The sequence below is a fragment of the Salmo trutta genome, chromosome 14, assembly GCF_901001165.1.
Source record: "Salmo trutta chromosome 14, fSalTru1.1, whole genome shotgun sequence".
Classification (NCBI taxonomy): Eukaryota; Metazoa; Chordata; class Actinopteri; order Salmoniformes; family Salmonidae; genus Salmo; species Salmo trutta.
The window spans coordinates 54,204,026-54,222,879 of record NC_042970.1 but is presented as its reverse complement, the minus strand read 5'-3'; the positions used below and the strand labels follow the sequence as shown (position 1 = coordinate 54,222,879).

Sequence of the window (18,854 nt, the reverse complement as noted above, 5' to 3'; positions counted from 1 at the left end):
ATTCAGGGAAAACTAGCAAATGAGCATGTAATGTTTTACTACAGTACGTTGACTACAATTAACCTCTCTGAATGTTGGCCCCTGTATGAAGATATTCATATAGCACAGGATTAAAAGGAGCTCTGTCAGGACCGGTTTAATTCTGTAGTTCAAAGAGTTAATTTTTTAAATCTTATTTGACAGTTGGGACCTATTTTAGGTTATTCAATGCACCTCAAAGAATTTGCACGCTTTCCTTCCCTCCGTTCTCAAATATTGTCCCTTTGAACCCAAGGTGGATGGCGGTGCAAATTGGGGCTGACTGCAACAGGACGCTCTGTCTGTTTCTGGTTTGCGATATTGAACTCGCTTGAGGTTTTTCATACTCCGGGAAGAATTTCATGTGCCATATATACCAGACCCGTCCTAATAGCCACATCTGAGAGCGCGAGCACTGACTTTGAAATTAAGAGGTCATTTGTTTTTAATGAAAGTTATCCCCCCGAAATCACGCACACAGTCTGCATTGATGTTAAATGCACAGCCCTTTGAATCCGAACAAGCTTCTCTTAAAAGAGTAATGAATAGGAGAAAAAGATTACCCATCAATACCCATTTTATTCTCTGCAAGAGCTGTTGAGACGCCGACCTAAGAAAGCGATCATTGTAAATCATTGAAGAAGCTTGAAAATATATTTTGGTCATTGGAATGACATCAAATAACACTCCATTGGAGGATGTGACGAGACGATGGGTTAAAGAATATTCAGACTCAAACCTGTTTTTTGTTAGGCCAATATGTAACGTTACAATGAAAAACAAGTAAGCTGTTAGAAAAATGGGTGTTCTGTACATCCATCAATGTTTTGCAGTCATGGTAACACGAACATGTTGTGTCCAAAATGGCACCCTTTTATATTACACTACTTTTGACCAGAGCCCCTATAGGAAAAAGTGGTGCACTATAAAATAAATAGGGTGCCATTTGGGACGTACCCATGGCCATAAATTACCTAATATATGGGCATTTAATACTTAAAATACTTAAAATCTCCTTCTAATCCGAGCACTTCAACTGGAACTCCGAATTAGGGAAATGTGCTGAAGAGTGATTTCATGAATTGCCAACATTTCATTAACATACATTGACTTTGAACACGCACATTTTGAATGGTCTTTTTCTTATTTTCCCCCACCAATCAAGTTGTGTACATGCCTGCCCTGATTCAGAAAAATAATTATTTATTCATGCGTCAACAAAAATAGCTGTTATCTTAACTACAGGTTAATGAAAGCCAGAGACAACCAAGTTATAGACAACCTTGCTATGGTCTGGAAAGGGATGAAGTAATATCAAGTCCTATATGCATATTGAGCGATTTTAGTGCCAACAGCATTTTTTATTTTATTCCATCATTTAGAATTTGTATTAAGGTATTGAATTTACAAGCCAATATAAGCATTTCGCTACACTCGCATTAACATCTGCTAACCATGTGTATGTGACCAAAAATGTTGATTTGAATGTAATATTTTGTTGAATTTGTAATGCACAAATTTAATCATTGAATAAAACATTTAACTTGTATTTCATGATTTGAAATGGAATTAATATTACATTTCAGTTTTAAAATTCATTGATATATTCTGTTTCAATATGGTAGATATTGCATTCAATGTCTGTATCAAGTTTACAAATTATCATTTAAAGTTGATATAAGTTTCATATATTAAACTTATCAGATGCGTTCAGATTCAATTATGCGTTCAGATTCAGTTCTCTAAATTCAGATTCAAAACCAGAGACAACATCCTGGTACTTTGCCAACCAGGAAAAGTAGAGGAGAAGAGAGAGAATCAAACACTCTTTGTGGTCTGAAGCCAATGTGGCATGTTACATTTATTTTCTTTTTATTTGGCTCTAGCGTTTAAACCGTTTTGCCTATAAGCTATTCCTAAAAGCTAAGACTCTAGAACATGGGTGTACCTTCTGTTCCCATCCTATAATGAACACAGGCAGCGCAGGACACGTTAGAAGGGAGTGTCACAAAACACGCCATTTGCCCCCCATAAGAATATTAGCTAAAGCCTATAGGGATATATTCAGGAAGTTCATGTAAAGGACGACACGCTGCTTGCTAGCCTTGGGCGGTAAACCATATACCGGGGTATTTGCAAATGGTTTTCAAAACCGTTGCATCTATTTCTTATGTTTTTCTTTATATTTTAATATTTGTAGCTACTTTTTTAAGTAAATACCTGCAGTCAACTTGTGCAATATGTTAGAAGATAAAGCAGTTTGCATTCTTCATTTCACCTGTCACGTTATTTGACATTATGAAGCTTACCATAGTTTCCCAGAACAGTTGAGTCAGTCACATGTTTGTTTGTAAATGGCACAACTGGAGAAAGCGGGAGCATGTGAGTCCAACTTGTGTATTGACGGGTCACGTTTTATATTGAAAGTCAAGTGTTTTTTTGCTTGAGTAGAGTGATCAGGGACATGCAACTATAGTTTTCCTTCACAGAAAATACATTCATGCAGCACATTCAGCAGAAAATAGCATAATTTTAATCTGATGGCAACACTATTTGGCTGGCAGCCACAGAAGTAGGCTAATTGAGTGTACAATGAAAAAGCAAGGCGTTTTTGTGGCCCCTTATGTACTAAGCTGGTAATACCGTAAATCCTGTAACGACGATATGAACATCTGGATACCCTGTTGCTTGCTTAACTTCTTATGGATCAGTGGATCACCTCGACAACTTCCGGTGAAATTGCAGAGCGCCAAATTAAAATTAAATTACTATAAATATTTAACTTTCTTGAAATCCCAAGTGCAATACATCAAAATAAAGCTTAACTTGTTGTTAATCCAGCCACCGTGTCAGATTTCAAAAAGGCATTTACGGCGAAAGCAAACCATGCGATTTATCTGAGGACAGCGCTCAGCACACAAAACATTACAAACAGTTAGCAGCCAAGTAGATTAGTCACGAAAGTCAGAAATAGCAATAAAATGTATCACTTACCCTTGATCTTTGCATGGTTGCACTCACAAGACTCCCAGTTAGACAATAAATGTTTTTGTTCGATTAAAGTCCCTTTTTATATCCAAAAATGTCCATTGTGTTGGCGCGTTTTGTTCAGTAATCCAATGGCTCAAATGCGGTCACAAGAGGCAGACGAAAATTCCAAATAGTATCCGTAAAGTTCGTAGAAACATGTCAAACGATGTTTATAATCAATCCTCAGGTTGTTTTTAGCCTAAATAATCGATAATATTTCAACCCGGACAAAAGCGTCGTCAATATAAAAGAAAAACAAAGAAAGGCGCACTCTCGGGATTGCGCACCAAACAGGTTGGGGACTTTCCACTGGCCTCTCATTGAAACTGCTCATTCTCCCTAATTTTTCTGAATAAAGGCCTGAAACAATGTCTAAAGACTGTTCACAGCTAGTGGAAGCCATAGGGAACGGAATCTGGGTCCTATCCCTTTAAATGGTGGATAGGCTTTCAATGGAAAAACACCCATTTCAAAATAATAGCACTTCCTGGATGGATTTTCCTCAGGTTTTTGCCTGCCATTTCAGTTCTGTTATACTCAGACATTATTTTAACCGTTTTGGAAACTTTAGTGTTTTCTATCAAGATCTACCAATTATATGCATATCCTAGCTTCTGGGCCTGAGAAGCAGGCAGTTTATTTTGGGCACGCTTTTCATCCAAAATTCTGAATGCTGCCCCCTATCCCAAAAAAGTTAACGGGTAGGTTACTGCTTCCACCTGATTCAGCTCATACCGAGACTCGAACTCAGGACCTCTGCCTCGCAAACATACGACTGCCCTTGTGAAGCATTCCAACCCACCGCGCTATTGAAAAATACCTTATTCAATTGTGCAAGGAGTGACACTTCAGGCTGATGAGTGAGTTGCACAGATCCCCATCTGCTACATTCGCCCCCCCCAAACTCAGTCCACAGTGACCCCAGTGGTTGAGCTCAGCACAACTGTAGATCCGTGTCCAGTGGCACCATTGTAAAGGGCGTCACGCTGCCTGCATAGCGAGTACCGCTTCCCCATCTACTACACTAATACAAGTCTTCAAGATCCAGCAAGGTTACTCATCAAAACAGCGTGGTTTGGTGATCCATGCTTATGTAATGAGCAACCTGAAGATGTGTTAGTTAGACGTGTTAGTTTCAAGTCTCCAGCAAAGGTACTCATTGTAAGGGTAGTGTGACTGACTGGGTTAAGACTGTGCTAGTCTGTTGAGCTGCCTAGGCATTGGTCCTGTTACTTGGATGGAGTTCTTCAAGGAGGAGGTCAAAGGGGGGTGAAGTGTAACCGGTGGTTAGGTGACCACACTTGTGTGATGAGTAATTTGCTGAGACATGAACAGTTGCATTGTCTGGTGCACAGGAGACCTGGGTTAGAATCTCATCAAACTAACATGTCTTCAGGTCTCAGGCAAGGTTGCTCATCGCATGGATCTGCAAACCACCTCTGTTGCACTCTCATTAAATGGGGTGCACAGATCCTTATGCTTCTCTTTGCCACTGAAAGTGTTGTTGTGCAGTAGGCCGGATTTCGAACCCAGTCAGTTATATTGGTGCCGCGATCTCTGAGTATCAGTACAAAGGGGCGTGAAATGGTTCGATAAGTAACCTTGCTGGAACCTTGTGTTAGCTTCCTGAACTCTTCCCTATGCGCTTTAGCTAAGTGGGCTAACAGTCTTGTGACATGCAGAAGATGATTCGAACCCATTCAGTCACAAGAGCAAGAATAAATAGTAGGGATGTAACAATTCACCAATACGCATCGGTCCCCGGTTCAAATGTTGAGTGCATCGGTCCGCAAGACCTCAAACCGATCTAAATGTAGCATGCTTCCGTCAGAAAAATCTGTTAAAATGTTACCAATCGCGGGTTCACAATATTTTTTGCTAATATACTTTATTTTTATTGATCTGAAAATAAGTAATCTTTGACAATTGATGTGAACCCTCCTTCAGTGTCGAACTAAGTATGTAACTGCGTTGACAGTCATTGATCTACAAGTCATTTTGCATGTCGAATAACCCTAGGCAATATCAGTAGCCTAGTCAAACTGTGCTCTATGCGCTGCTTTGCTTGCTGACCAAAGAGAGGTAGGCATATTTCTGATCAGGCATATCTGCGTGTCACCTTCAGCATTCAAATGCTGTTAAAATGGCTTGTGCAATATTAGGCTTTATTAGTTGAGTGACAACCACTGTAATTTGCTAGGTTGTTATCAAATGCGCTGTTGAAAATGGTGTTTTACCGGAATAAAAGTTAGCTACCAGAGGCCCAACTCTTATCTGGCTATAAGCTACCTGATGATCATAGCTTAGCATAAATTAGATTTTTACATAGTTCAGGTTCACAATCAGCAATTGTTTTGGTAGTTTTGCTTTAAACAATCAGTGTATATAGTAATTTTTAGATATACAGGGTAAAGTTAATAATTTCATAACGAGGACAGCAATCACTTTTGCGAGCCGCACTGCATGGCCGTAGCCGGAGGAGAAGAGAAACTCACTCCGTAAAAATGTAGGGGGTGAAGTCCAAAGTTGTGCTATATATTCATTGGCTATGTCATAGCTGATATTTTTTAAGATGAATATTAATACATTATCTCAAATGCTTTTAATCTTCAAAAACGAAAAGTAATGCTTAAATATATAAACCCAACATGTAACAATTTCAAATATTTTACTGAGTTACATACTGTACAGTTCATAAAAGGAAATTAATCAATTGAAATAAATATTTTAGGCCCAAATCTATGGATTTCACATGACTGGGCAGGGGAGCCAGCCAATCAGAAAGAATTTTCCCCCACAAAAGAGCTTTATTACAGACAGAAATACTCAGTTTCATCAGCTGTCCAGACGATCCCGCAGGTGAAGAAGCCGAAAGTGGAGGTCCCTGGTTGGCGTGGTTACACGTAGTCTGCGGTTGTGAGGCCGGTTGGACATACTACCAAATTCTCTAAAACGATGGAGGCGGCTTGTGGTAGAGAAATTACCATTTAAATTCTCTGGAAACAGCTTTGGTGGACATTCTTGCAGTCAGCATGCCAATTGCACGCTCCCTCAACTTGAGACATATTTGGCATTGTGTTGTGTGACAAAATTGAACATTTTAGCGTGGCCTTTTATTGTCCTCAGCACATGGTGTACCTGTGTAATAATCAGCTTCTTGATATGCCACACCTGTCAGGTGGATGGATTATCCTAGCAAATGAGAAATGCTCACTAACAGGGATGATAACAAAACATTTCATATAAATAAGCTTTTTGTGCGTATGGAACATTTCTGGGATCTTTTATTTCATCATGAAAAATGGGACCAATGCTTTACTTGTTTATATTTTGTACAGTATAATTAGTGGTTAATCGGAATTTCAGATCAAAAGTGGGGTGACAAAAGGCATACATTGCACCCCCACTGATAGTGGGGTGGTAGATGTCCAGTCTCCCTTTTAGTTCTGCTCAGGAACAGACATACATAATTTACACACACACACACACACACACACACACACACACACACACACACACACACACAGATCCAGCTCAGAGAGGCCCAGCTCATGAGCTCAATCAGCAGCAGATTTGAATTTAGAATGAAAAATGAATGTGGAATGAGACAGGGCTATTCAACTAATCTTATGTGGGACAAATTCAAATGCTAGAGCCAAATTCAATGGAAGACAATAAAATCAGCATTCTACATTGGCTTCAGAAACCGCCATAAGTTTCTGTTTACCACAGAGTGTTTGATTCGATCTGTTCTCATCTACCTTTCCTTACTGGCAAAGTATCAGGATGTTGTCTCAGATTTAGAATATGAATTTAGAGAACTGCGTTTTTAAACCGAATCTGAATGCGTCTGAGAAGTTTTATATACACTGCTCAAAAAAATAAAGGGAACACTAAAATAACACATCCTAGATCTGAATGAATGAAATAATCTTATTAAATACTTTTTTCTTTACATAGTTGAATGTGCTGACAACAAAATCACACAAAAATAATCAATGGAAATCCAATTTATCAACCCATGGAGGTCTGGATTTGGAGTCACACTCAAAATTAAAGTGGAAAACCACACTTCAGGCTGATCCAACTTTGATGTAATGTCCTTAAAACAAGTCAAAATGAGGCTCAGTAGTGTGTGTGGCCTCCACATGCCTGTATGACCTCCCTACAACGCCTGGGCATGCTCCTGATGAGGTGGCGGATGGTCTCCTGAGGGATCTCCTCCCAGACCTGGACTAAAGCATCCGCCAACTCCTGGACAGTCTGTGGTGCAACGTGGCATTGGTGGATGGAGCGAGATATGATGTCCCAGATGTGCTCAATTGGATTCAGGTCTGGGGAACGGGCGGGCCAGTCCATAGCATCAATGCCTTCCTCTTGCAGGAACTGCTGACACACTCCAGCCACATGAGGTCTAGCATTGTCTTGCATTAGGAGGAACCCAGGGCCAACCGCACCAGCATATGGTCTCACAAGGGGTCTGAGGATCTCATCTCGGTACCTAATGGCAGTCAGGCTACCTCTGGCGAGCACATGGAGGGCTGTGCGGCCCCCCAAAGAAATGCCACCCCACACCATGACTGACCCACCACTAAACCGGTCATGCTGGAGGATGTTGCAGGCAGCAGAATGTTCTCCACGGCGTCTCCAGACTCTGTCACGTCTGTCACATGTGCTAAGTGTGAACCTGCTTCATCTGTGAAGAGCACAGGGCACCAGTGGCGAATTTGCCAATCTTGGTGTTCTCTGGCAAATGCCAAACGTCCTGCACGGTGTTGGGCTGTAAGCACAACCCCCACCTGTGGACATCGGGCCCTCATACCACCCTCATGGAGTCTGTTTCTGACCGTTTGAGCAGACACATGCACGTTTGTGGCCTGCTGGAGGTCATTTTGCAGGGCTCCTCCTGCTCCTCCTTGCACAAAGGCGGAGGTAGCGGTCCTGCTGCTGGGTTGTTGCCCTCCTACGGCCTCCTCCACGTCTCCTGATGTACTGGCCTGTCTCCTGGTAGCGCCTCCATGCTCTGAACACTACGCTGACAGACACAGCAAACCTTCTTGCCACAGCTCGCATTGATGTGCCATCCTGAATGAGCTGCACTACATGAGCCACTTGTGTGGGTTGTAGACTCCGTCTCATGCTACCACTAGAGTGAAAGCACCGCCAGCATTCAGAAGTGACCAAAACATCAGCCAGGAAGCATAAGAAGTGGTCTGTGGTCACCACCTGCCGAACCACTCCTTTATTGGGGGTGTCTTGCTAATTGCCTATAATTTCCACCTGTTGTCTATTCCATTTGCACAACAGCATGTGACATTTATTGTCAATCAGGGTTGCTTCCTAAGTGTACAGTTTGATTTCACAGAAGTGTGATTGACATGGAGTTACATTGTGTTGTTTAAGTGTTCCCTTTATTTTTTTGAGCAGTGTATGAAGCTTTGATAAGCCTGAAATCAGTAGAGGTTCCTAAGAGGAAGAGGGTCATCCTACAGTGTAAAGAAATGTGTGTGTGTGTGTGTGTGTGTGTGTGTAAATAGTGAAACATTAAAGTTATAATTTTTAGATAAAACTATACAAAATACAGTTGAAGTCGGAAGTTTACAAAGTCATTTTTCCAGCAATTGTTTACAGACAGATTATTTCCCTTATAATTCACTGTATCACAATGCCAGTGGGTCAGAAGTTTACATACACTAAGTTGACTGTGCCTTTAAACGGCTTGGAAAATTCCAGAAAATTGGTTCATCCTTGGGAGCAATTTCCAAATGCATGAAGGTACCACGTTCATCTGTACAAACAATAGTACGCAAGTAATAACACCATGGGACCACACAGGCCCATACCGCTCAGGAAGGAGACGCGTTCTGTCTCCTAGAGATGAACGTACTTTGGTGCGAAAAGTGCAAATCAATCCCAGAACAACAGCAAAGGACCTTGTGAAGATGCTGGAGGAAACCGGTACAAAAGTATCTATATCCACAGTAAAACGAGTCCTATATCGACAGAACCTGAAAGGCCGCTCAGAAAGAAAGAAGCCACTGCTCCAAAACCGCCATAAAAAAGACAGACTACGATTTGCAACTCCACATGGGGACAAAGATCGTACTTTTTGGAGAAATGTCCTCTGGGTGGCAGCATCATGTTGTGGGGGTGCTTTGCTGCAGGAGGGACTGGTGCACTTCACAAAATAGATGGCAGGAAAATTATGTGGATATATTGAAGCAACATCTCAAGACATCAGTCAGGAAGTTAAAGCTTGGTCGCAAATGGGTCTTCCAAATGGATAATGACCCCAAGCATACTTCCAAAGTTGTGGCAAAATGGCTTAAGGACAACAAAGTCAAGGTATTGGAGTGGCCATCACAAAGCCCTGACCTCAAGCCTGTAGAAAATTTGTGGGCAGAACTGAAACTGTGTGCGAGCAAGGAGGCCAACAAACCTGACTCAGTTACACCAGCTCTGTCGGGACAAATGGGCCAAAATTCACCCAATTTATTGTGGGAAGCTTGTGGAAGGCTACCCGAAACATTTGTCTTAAGTTAAACAATTTCAAGGCAATACAATCAAATTCTAATTGAGTGTATGTGAACGTCTGACCCACTAGGAATGTGATGAAATAAATAAAAGCTGAAATAAATCACTCTACCATTATTCTGACATTTCACATTCTTAAAATAAAGTGGTGATCTTAACTGACCTAAGACGGGACATTTTTACTAGGATTAAATGTCAGGAATTCTTATTTTACCTTTCATGTAGTTAATGCAGGTCATTTAGTATTCAACAACCTGACTCAGAGACGAATGCTATTTATGTCAGCTAACTGAGTTTAACCTCTCTTGGCGCATGAACCGCTAGCGGGACACCTATGACAATATCCGGTGAAATTACAGAGCACAAAAATCGTAATATTAAACATTAATGAAAAAGCTTAACTTCTTGTTAATCCAACCGCGTTGTCAGATTTCAAAAAGGCTTTACGGCAAAAGCATACCATGCGATTATCTGAGGACTGCGCCCCACACCAAAATACTTTTTCAACCAGCACAGGCGTCACAAAATCACAAATAGAGATTAAATGAATCACTTAACTTTTGAAGATCTTCCTCTGTTTGCAATCCCAAGGGTCCCAGCTACACAATGAATGGTTGTTTTGTTCGATAGTCCTTTCTTTATATCCAAAATAGTTTTAGTTGGCGCCAATGATCTCAGTAATCCACTCGTTCAACATGCATACAAACGAATCCAAATCTAAATAAACGATAATATTTAAGCTGGAGAATAGTATGTTCAATAGGGAAGATAAATGACAAAGCGTGCGCACCTCATTCACGCGTCAACAAGACTACTTTTCTAATGAGACACCTTGGAGTTCTTCGAACTACTTGCTAATTTTTCAAAAAACAAGCCTGAAACCCTTTATAAAGACTTGACATCTAGTGGAAGCCATAGGAACTGCAATCTGGGTCCTATCTATTTGTATTTCCCATAGGCTAGCACTGAAATGGCCTGTGACCTAAAAAAAAAATAATTGGGTGGATTTTCCTTGGGTTTTTGCCAGCTATATCAGTTCTATTATACTCACAGACATTATTCTTTTCAGTGTTTTCTATCCAATGCTACAAAGTATATGCATATCCTAGTTTCTGGGCCTGAGTAACAGGCAGTTTACTTTGGGCACGTCAGTCATCCAAAATTCCAAACAAAAACCAGTCTCCAAAACAGGTTAAATGCATTTGGCAAAGGTGTATGTAAACTTCTGACTCCAGCTGTATATTCATATCACCAAATAACTGACTAAAATACACTGTTTTACAATGGTCTATAGTAGCCTCAACAGCACTCTCTAGGGTAGCACCATGGTGTAGCCGCAGGACAGCTATTTTCCATCCTCCTTTGGGTACATCAATACAAAACCTAAGAGGCTCAGTTCTCACCCCCTTCCATAGACTTCCGTAGGACGTCATCCAACCTATCAGAGCTCTTGGAGTATGAACTGACATCTAGTCCATCCAATCAAAGGATCAGAGAATGAATCTAGTACTGAAAACATAAGCTACAGCTAGCTAGCAGTGCATAAAGTGTGGTGAGTAGTTGACTCGGAGAGAGAAAGACAACAGTTTAACTAATTAAAGAGAAGCAGCAGAGCGAGAGAGAGCTAGCTGTATTTCGTTAGATTTTTTTCTTCTTATTTTACCTTTCACATAGTTAATGCAGGTCATTTAGTATTCAACAACCTGACTCAAACAGAGAAGAATGCTATTTATGTTAGCTAACTGGCAAAGGCTATCCAACTCTGCAACTCTTCCAAGTTATTGTAAGCTTTCAGTTTTATTTATTTATTGCCATCGGGACCCACCGGTGTAACTGCTAAACTGCTTGCTGTACATGGATTGGATTGTGGGTTCACTAACGCGTTAGTTCTAGTTTGTTGACTATAACGTTAATATGGTGACAACCAGGGGTTGGAACCGGTTCAGGGAACAGAACCAAAAAACGGAAAATAACAAACATTTTCAAGGAACAGAATCAGAACTGTTTTTCAGTCCCACAAAAAAATGCAACACAGTGCCTATGCAAAGGCCCTCTGTCACTCAAACGTATTCCAGTGTCTGCCTCACTGCCTGAAAATCTGTGTGTGTGTAGGCAACCAGCCTCTCCCCCTCGGAAGCATAGTCTAGTAGCCTACTGACGTTACAAGCATGATACAGAAATTAGGGAGATTTTTAATTGGAAAATAATGGATTAACCTTTTCAATGCTAGTTAAAGATACTATAGTTATCACGTTTCACAATGGATTTATTAAGTACAAAAAGGTAAGACGTGTTTTTATTTTTATTCTGGTGCTGCTCTGCACACACAAGCTTGTTAGCTAGCTAGCTGGTCCAACGTTAACCTAACTTTCTGAAGTTCAGACATTCAAAGTTCATTCATAGAAGCCGCTCCTCTGTAGGTATAATTATGTGGGCCTAATTCAGATGATGCTGTCATAACAACAACATCCCCTGCACTTCATGCCAAGTGTCCTCCTCCACCCTCTCTCGCTCTCTCCCCAAAATTTCAGTCGTCTGTCCAATGTATGTTAAAAGCTTGCCTGCTCCATAGCAAGCTGCTCGATCTGCACTGAATAGAAACTAAAAAATTAAATAAACTTGTTATAGTTTTTGCAACTGTTTGGACTAATGCTTATGCCCCAGATCAGCTAGATGCAGGCAATAGTGTTCAAGGTGGTATTGAATGTGTCATTGTCTGTCACCTTGATTACTCCAACTTTTGTCTCTCGAGCTGTTTGTTATAAACTTAATGATGTGTATAGGGCAAATTAGAGTATCAAGTATCATGTAACCTATCGACGTTACATTGAGCTGGGTGGATTGAATATGAATGATAGTCATCCATTTTGCTCTATTAGAAATAAGAAAAAAATCCCTCATCTTAAACGGCACCAATCGTCAATGTTTTAAAATTATCGTTTGTAAACTTGATACACAGACACTACAGTATTGAAACTGAATATATGGAATTTCAATATTCAATTGAATTTTAAAACTGAATGCAAAATTTATGAATTCAATTTGTGCATTACAAATTCAATATCCTAATACAAATGAAAATTATGGAATTGGAATACAATTTCTGTTGGCACTGAAATCGCTCCATACATGCGCACTACTCAGCTAAAGTGGCGTTCTGTTGCCCAAATTCTCATAGACCTACAGAAGGTTGTGTTCATTAGGGCACACCATAGGAAAACATTTTAAAATTCTAAACAAAAATATGTGTTTAATGGATAGGTCCAGGTAGTCCCTCCCTGTTTGTCTGTTTTTTTCCATTTGGTACCTAATGAACACAATTCTGTTAATGTATTTGTTTCTTTCTGCTGTGCCCTGTATTCCAGTGATGCTGCAGCCTTTCGACTACGATCCCAACGAGAAAAGCAAACACAAGTTCATGGTGCAGTCCATGTTGGCTCCCCCCGAAATGACGGACATGGAGGGAGTGGTGAGTGTGTCCCATCACCCGTCCTCACACACGCACACAATGACACACATACACATACTAGGGAAGAGATGCACCAATCTGAAAATCCGGGCTGATAATAATAACAGATATTTACCTGACCACATATGCTCTTATGGCTGATATATCATGCATACCTGATCATTATCTACCGATATAATGAATATATCGTGCATACCTGACAGTTATCTGCTGATACCAATATGACTGATATATTGTGCATACCTGACACACACACACACACACGCTTTGCGTCCCATAGAACCCAGATATCAGCCTAGGACCTAAGGTCACACCCTGAGGGAGATAAGGACAAAGAAGGGATAGGGGATCCGTGACCCTAGGCCCACAACCTGAGTGAGGACCTAGCAACAAACCATACAAACAGTGCATGCAATATCCACTGTCACCGCTTTGTGTGTGGTTTTGTTCTCTCTCACACAATATCTGTCTGTTTGTCTTTCAGTCTCGTTTGCATGCAGTAGTAGGCCTAATCAATCTCTTGTGGGCTTTCTCTGCAGTGACAGGACTCTTGAGAATTTGGTTTCATATTGCGATTAAGAAACACACACAGGAACACACATAGGAATGGTGAGAAACTAGACACCGCCGAGCCTGAAATCAAGCCGACGCTTTTGCCAAGCCCTCTTGATTGTGACAGAACAGAAAGGTTAGATAAACACTTCACACAAGTGGAGGAGGACAATGGGAAACAAATCTCACTGCCGGTAAACCACTGTCCAGTGTGGTTTCCCTTGCCGTTGCTGACAAGTCTTGGCTGTGGTCTCTCTCCCTCCATGTTTCTCTTCTTTGTGGCCTGGTGGATATGGCAGTTGGTGCAGACGGGGAGATGCTTTTCAGGCACGACCTCAGGCCCAGCTGTACCTCTCCCTACTCTAACCCCCATTTTCTCTCTGTCTCTCTCCACCATGTCTGTCTGCAGTGGAAGGAGGCAAAGCCAGAGGAGCTGATGGACTCCAAGCTGAGGTGTGTCTTTGAGCTTCCAGCGGAGAACGAGAAAACGGTGGGTTCCATAGTCTCTCTCACCTCGCCCTCTTCGTCTTCTTCTCTCTTGCAGTGTTTCTATATGTACTTGTCTCTTTGTCTACCTGCCTTTCTCTTTATTGCTTCCCCCTCTTTTCTCCTTCCCTCTTTCAGTGCTCCTCTCTGTTCTCATCTCCTTCTGTCGTCCTCTCTTTCCTCTTCCGCCTCTCACACACACTTATTTTTCTCTCCATCTCAGCCATTACATGCCTGTACAACTGGTGATTTAGTCGAGTGGAGAAAATCCCTGTCGGCCTGTCATCGGGACAATGTGCCGTGGAGAAGAGGCAGAGCTCCCCTTGCCAAGCCATAGCCATAGTTCCCTGGGCCACTCTCACTTGTCACACACAGTTTATTATTGTTCTGATTACTCTGCAAACCACACTCGGGTTTTAGGAGATAATTTCCTCCCGGGATGAGCAGAAAATATAATCCCCATAAACAAAATGAAGAGGAAAATGTGCTTGGGCTGTTGTTTTTTGTGAATTATGAATAGCGAGATACAAAAGCTGGTTTCCATTTTCACTCCAAACTATGTGGCACAACGTTGCTGCTCCCAGCAATGTATCTCTTTTTGGAAGCTCCCCGGGTGGATTGGGGGATTGCACAGCGTAGGATTGGGTGGGTGGGTGGGTGGGTGGGTGTGTACGTCATGACTGCAATCACTACCAGCCGGGCCTGCAGCTGAAGAAGTTACCAAATGCAGTTTGTAACATTCACCTTCTCCATATTGATTCCCAATTGTATGACATCACATTTTAAGTATGTTTCTGCATATGTACCGAGATGTTTAAATAAACTTAAACCCTCCTACCCCTCCACCCACAGCACCATGACATGGACGCCAACAAGATGATGTCGTCCAACCTGCTCAAGTCGGAGTCATCCACACTGTCCATGAAGTCTATGAGCTCCACCCTGGACGACGGCGAGGTGAAGAAGATCATGGAGGAGTGTAAGAGGTTGCAGATGGAGGCACAGCGGCTACGGGAAGAGAATAAACAGATCAGGGTAAGTTATTCTGCGTCCCAAATGCCCCCCTTTGTAGTGAAAAGGGTGCTATTTGGGATGGGGCTGGATAAGTAACCACTATCAAATTCACTGACAGGGATATGGATGCAATGACTCAATCAATGGCTATGTATCAATAATTGAAGAGTAAAACGATGTATGAATCAATCCCAGATTGCCTCTTTAAAGGGGAAAGGCGACGAGTGACTCAGAAGCAGCCCACTTCCCGGCGCCCGCCACCTCCCCTTTTAAGTAGTGCCAGAGGCGGAATGGCTCTTGGCAGCTCCCGTCCCAGGGCCCAGATTAAACTAACAGAGCCCCCCCACCCGCTGTTGGGAAATGAAGTGTGTTAAAAGCTGGCGCTTGGCGGAGTCCAAAGGGGCTTTGGTGACGATTTAGGATGAGGATAATACTGATGGTCATTCCCCCCTCTTTCTCTCTTTCTATATTTTTTTTCTCTTTCTCCATTTCTACCTCTACCCCCTCCCCATTTCTATTTCTCCATATCTGTCCCTCTCTCCCCCTCTATCCATCTCGCTCTCTTTCTCCTCTCTCTGTCTCCCCCCCTCTTCCAGGAAGACGATGGCCTGCGGATGAGGAAGAGCAACGTGATGTCCTCCCAGCACTCCTCCCACTCCATGGTGAAAGAGGAGGGGCTGAGCCTGCGCACGGTGGCCCTCATCGTACTCTTCTTCGTGGTCGGAGTCATCATCGGCAAGTTGGTCTTGTAAGAGCGAGTGGCAAGCGAGAGACGGCCAACCGCATGCTTTCGGGGGATTGAAACAAACGACGGATTTGGGATTTTTGGTATTCAGAAATGCCATATCAATGGGGTAGTTTTGAAATCGTTAATTTCTGTACTAATAAAAAAAGGAGATGCGGGAAAAAAAATCCATCATGTTATGAACAAACCAACGAGAGAGTTAAAAAAGCAATTGATCATTACATAATCATTCTGGCCTTCCTCACAAATACTTGCACCACCGATACAAGATGACGAGTAGGAGGAAGAAAAATGCAGATCATTAACCAGGTTTCCATCCAACTTTTTTTATGCGAGTAAAGTACGCTGGATAAATGTCACGACAAGCCGGATGGAAACAGCAAATTTGTCGGTAAACTTTCCAAATGTCGACAAACCAAAATACACTAGACAAGGTGGGATCTTTTTGTGTCAGTGAAATGGTGGTGGAAATGCCTTTATGCACAAATATTGATATAATGACCATCATTTCGAAGTAAACTTGGAGTCACGCGATGATCTAGTATGTGGTCCTCCGACTATGACTCGGGAAAGCATTCAGTTTATTAGGCTACAGGTGAAATAAGTTATGATGAACTTCACAGGGTGGTGAAAGTGCACGGTGATGAGCTTGATGCTCCTTTCCAACAAATAGAGGGGGGTCTTATTCTGGTGACATGATCATCGATGCTTGGCTGCTGTATGACAAAAATAATCTTGTTCTTTTGTCCATAATAATCTCATCATGTAGTAAGCTATACCCACACTGTATCTGCAAGATTTTGGCTAGAGTGCACGTGCCAAGACCAGAGTGGGCACATTCGCTAGGCTAGGTAACGCAACAGTTTTTGTGACAAAAAAACCATCAGTAGATTTGAAAATGCGATGGAAACCTATTCAAAAATATATATATATGTACAGTATATTCGGTACATGGGGAATTTAACTGCAAAAGTTATTTTTATGTGCCCTATGTCATCACGCACAGCCTTTTATCCGTCAATTTGATGGAAACACATCTCTGGTGGGAAAATGTGCATAATTATTTTAATGCGGATTTTAGAATATTCGCATGATTATCTGTCGCCAATTGGATGGAAACCTAGCTATTGATAGTAATTCAAAGCAAAGGATTTTCTAAACACCGGTGGGTGCAGTTGAGTCAGTTTCCGTTGTGTGAATGTCGTTTTCACATATTGTTTATTTTTCCAAGAGGCCGTGGGCATACTCAGTGTAAAGAATCGATAGTAACCCTCTAGTAAAGTGATGCAAGGTGCGCAGCACTCTTTTTGGCTCACCTCCTGTAGAAAATTATTGACAGCGATGCTTCAGAAAGTAGGTAACCCCACCTATTTCTGAAGCATCTCTGTCAATCATTTTCTACAGGAGGTGAGCCAAAAAGAGTGCTGCGCACCTTGCATCATATTACTAGAGGGTCACTATCGATTCTTTACACTGAGTATGCCCTCGGCTTCTGACAAAGAAGAATAGCTGCTGCTTTGGCAAAAGCTAATGGGGATCCTTGTAAACCAATACGCACAGGGCTATTGTCAACCAAACTGACTCCTCCAATCAGAGGCTTTGTATAGACCGGCGATTGGGGAATACCCTTAATCCATACAGCAAACCCCTCCCCTTTGATTGCAAATACCCAAGTTGGCAGTAGATTCTTGATTGCATGCGTCCAAAAGAGTTACATTTTGGGACATTTTTTATTTAATTGAATAGCTTTTATCATTGTAATGTTTCTTTTCAGCTGTAGGTTTGCACAACTCAATCTTCAGATTATTATTATTGTTTTTTTTGTAGCGTTTTTATGATTTGAAAGTTGTTTTTTTGTAGGGATTGAGGCATTATTTAAAAAATAACGCAGCTAAATGAACTCTGGGTCGGTTGGGACTGGGTTACTGGATATAATCCTTTTGCCTTGTGACCGCTATTGGTAAGTTATTCTATGGCAGGAAGGAAGTGACGAAACGGTGCATGTAGAAGTGAATGAGTTTTGGTGAGGTCTAACCCAAAAGTAATGTGCAATACTGCTGTCAGATTTAGGCCTGTGAGTCATATGTCAGGGATATTGGTCTGTTCCTGCTTTTTTGTTTTGTCAGGTTTTTTCCTTCTCCAAGCCATACATTTGTTGATCTTGTCAGGCAAATGTGTGTGAGTCATCATTTGAATGGTTTATGCTGTCCTTTCACCGTGCTGTGACAGTCCACTTAACTCTTAAAGAACACTTCTCCAACTATATGGTCATTGTCTTCATCAGCCCCACTAGAGTCATCATCAATAGGTTTTGATGCTTGTTTTTTTTGTTTCTCATTGAACTGTTATACCCATCACTGCACTGAAGTCATGTTAATTTGAATGCACTATATTCTCAAGAATGCTTTTTCCCAGTATCTATCAATGTAACTGTTTTGTTAGTTAGCCAACTCACAAAAAAAATGAAAGCACACAAAAGCTATATCCTGAAGGGACCATTCTTTACTATTTAAATGTTTTGTCCTTAACAGGATTCATGTCATACACTCAATTTATTTCATCTCACTGTTGCCTATTATGGATTAAAGAATGGGTAACTTGCAGGTATAGAGTTGAGGAAAGCGAGAGAGTGTAACCTACTGTATCTATCTACGTGTGAGCGGAGTGAAGGATAACTTGCTGCTTAGGGAGAGGGCAGAACAGGCCTGAGCTAAGTCTTCCTGACCGTGAGTCACAGCTCGCTGTGTAGTCATGTGAGTCACGTGTTAGCCAGGCTAGAGCTGAGCTACCATCCCAGGAGTTGTGGAAACACTACAATTGACCTGTCCTGGAGTATCTGACCATCACCGTGATTGATGTAAACAGTCGGGCAACTGTTTTGTATGTATATAAATATCTAAGAAAAATGCATATTCCTAGTCAAGTAGTCTATGGTGTATAAAAACCAACCTTGTTGGACTATGTAGCATCTTAATAAATTCAATGAATAAACCCTCTACCAAATTA

General features: G+C 41.6%; 1 protein-coding gene across 1 annotated transcript in view; it reads left to right on the top strand.

Moving 5' to 3' along the window:
* LOC115208386 (vesicle-associated membrane protein-associated protein B) overlaps window positions 1–18,854 on the top strand; it is a 49,074-nt gene extending 30,220 nt beyond the window's left edge. The window contains exons 3-6 of the mRNA XM_029776411.1: window positions 12,948–13,051; window positions 14,013–14,093; window positions 14,942–15,124; window positions 15,700–18,854. Of these exons, the coding sequence (XP_029632271.1) occupies window positions 12,948–13,051; window positions 14,013–14,093; window positions 14,942–15,124; window positions 15,700–15,855 (524 nt within the window). The 3' untranslated portion in view covers window positions 15,856–18,854. The remainder of the gene's footprint in view (window positions 1–12,947; window positions 13,052–14,012; window positions 14,094–14,941; window positions 15,125–15,699) is intronic.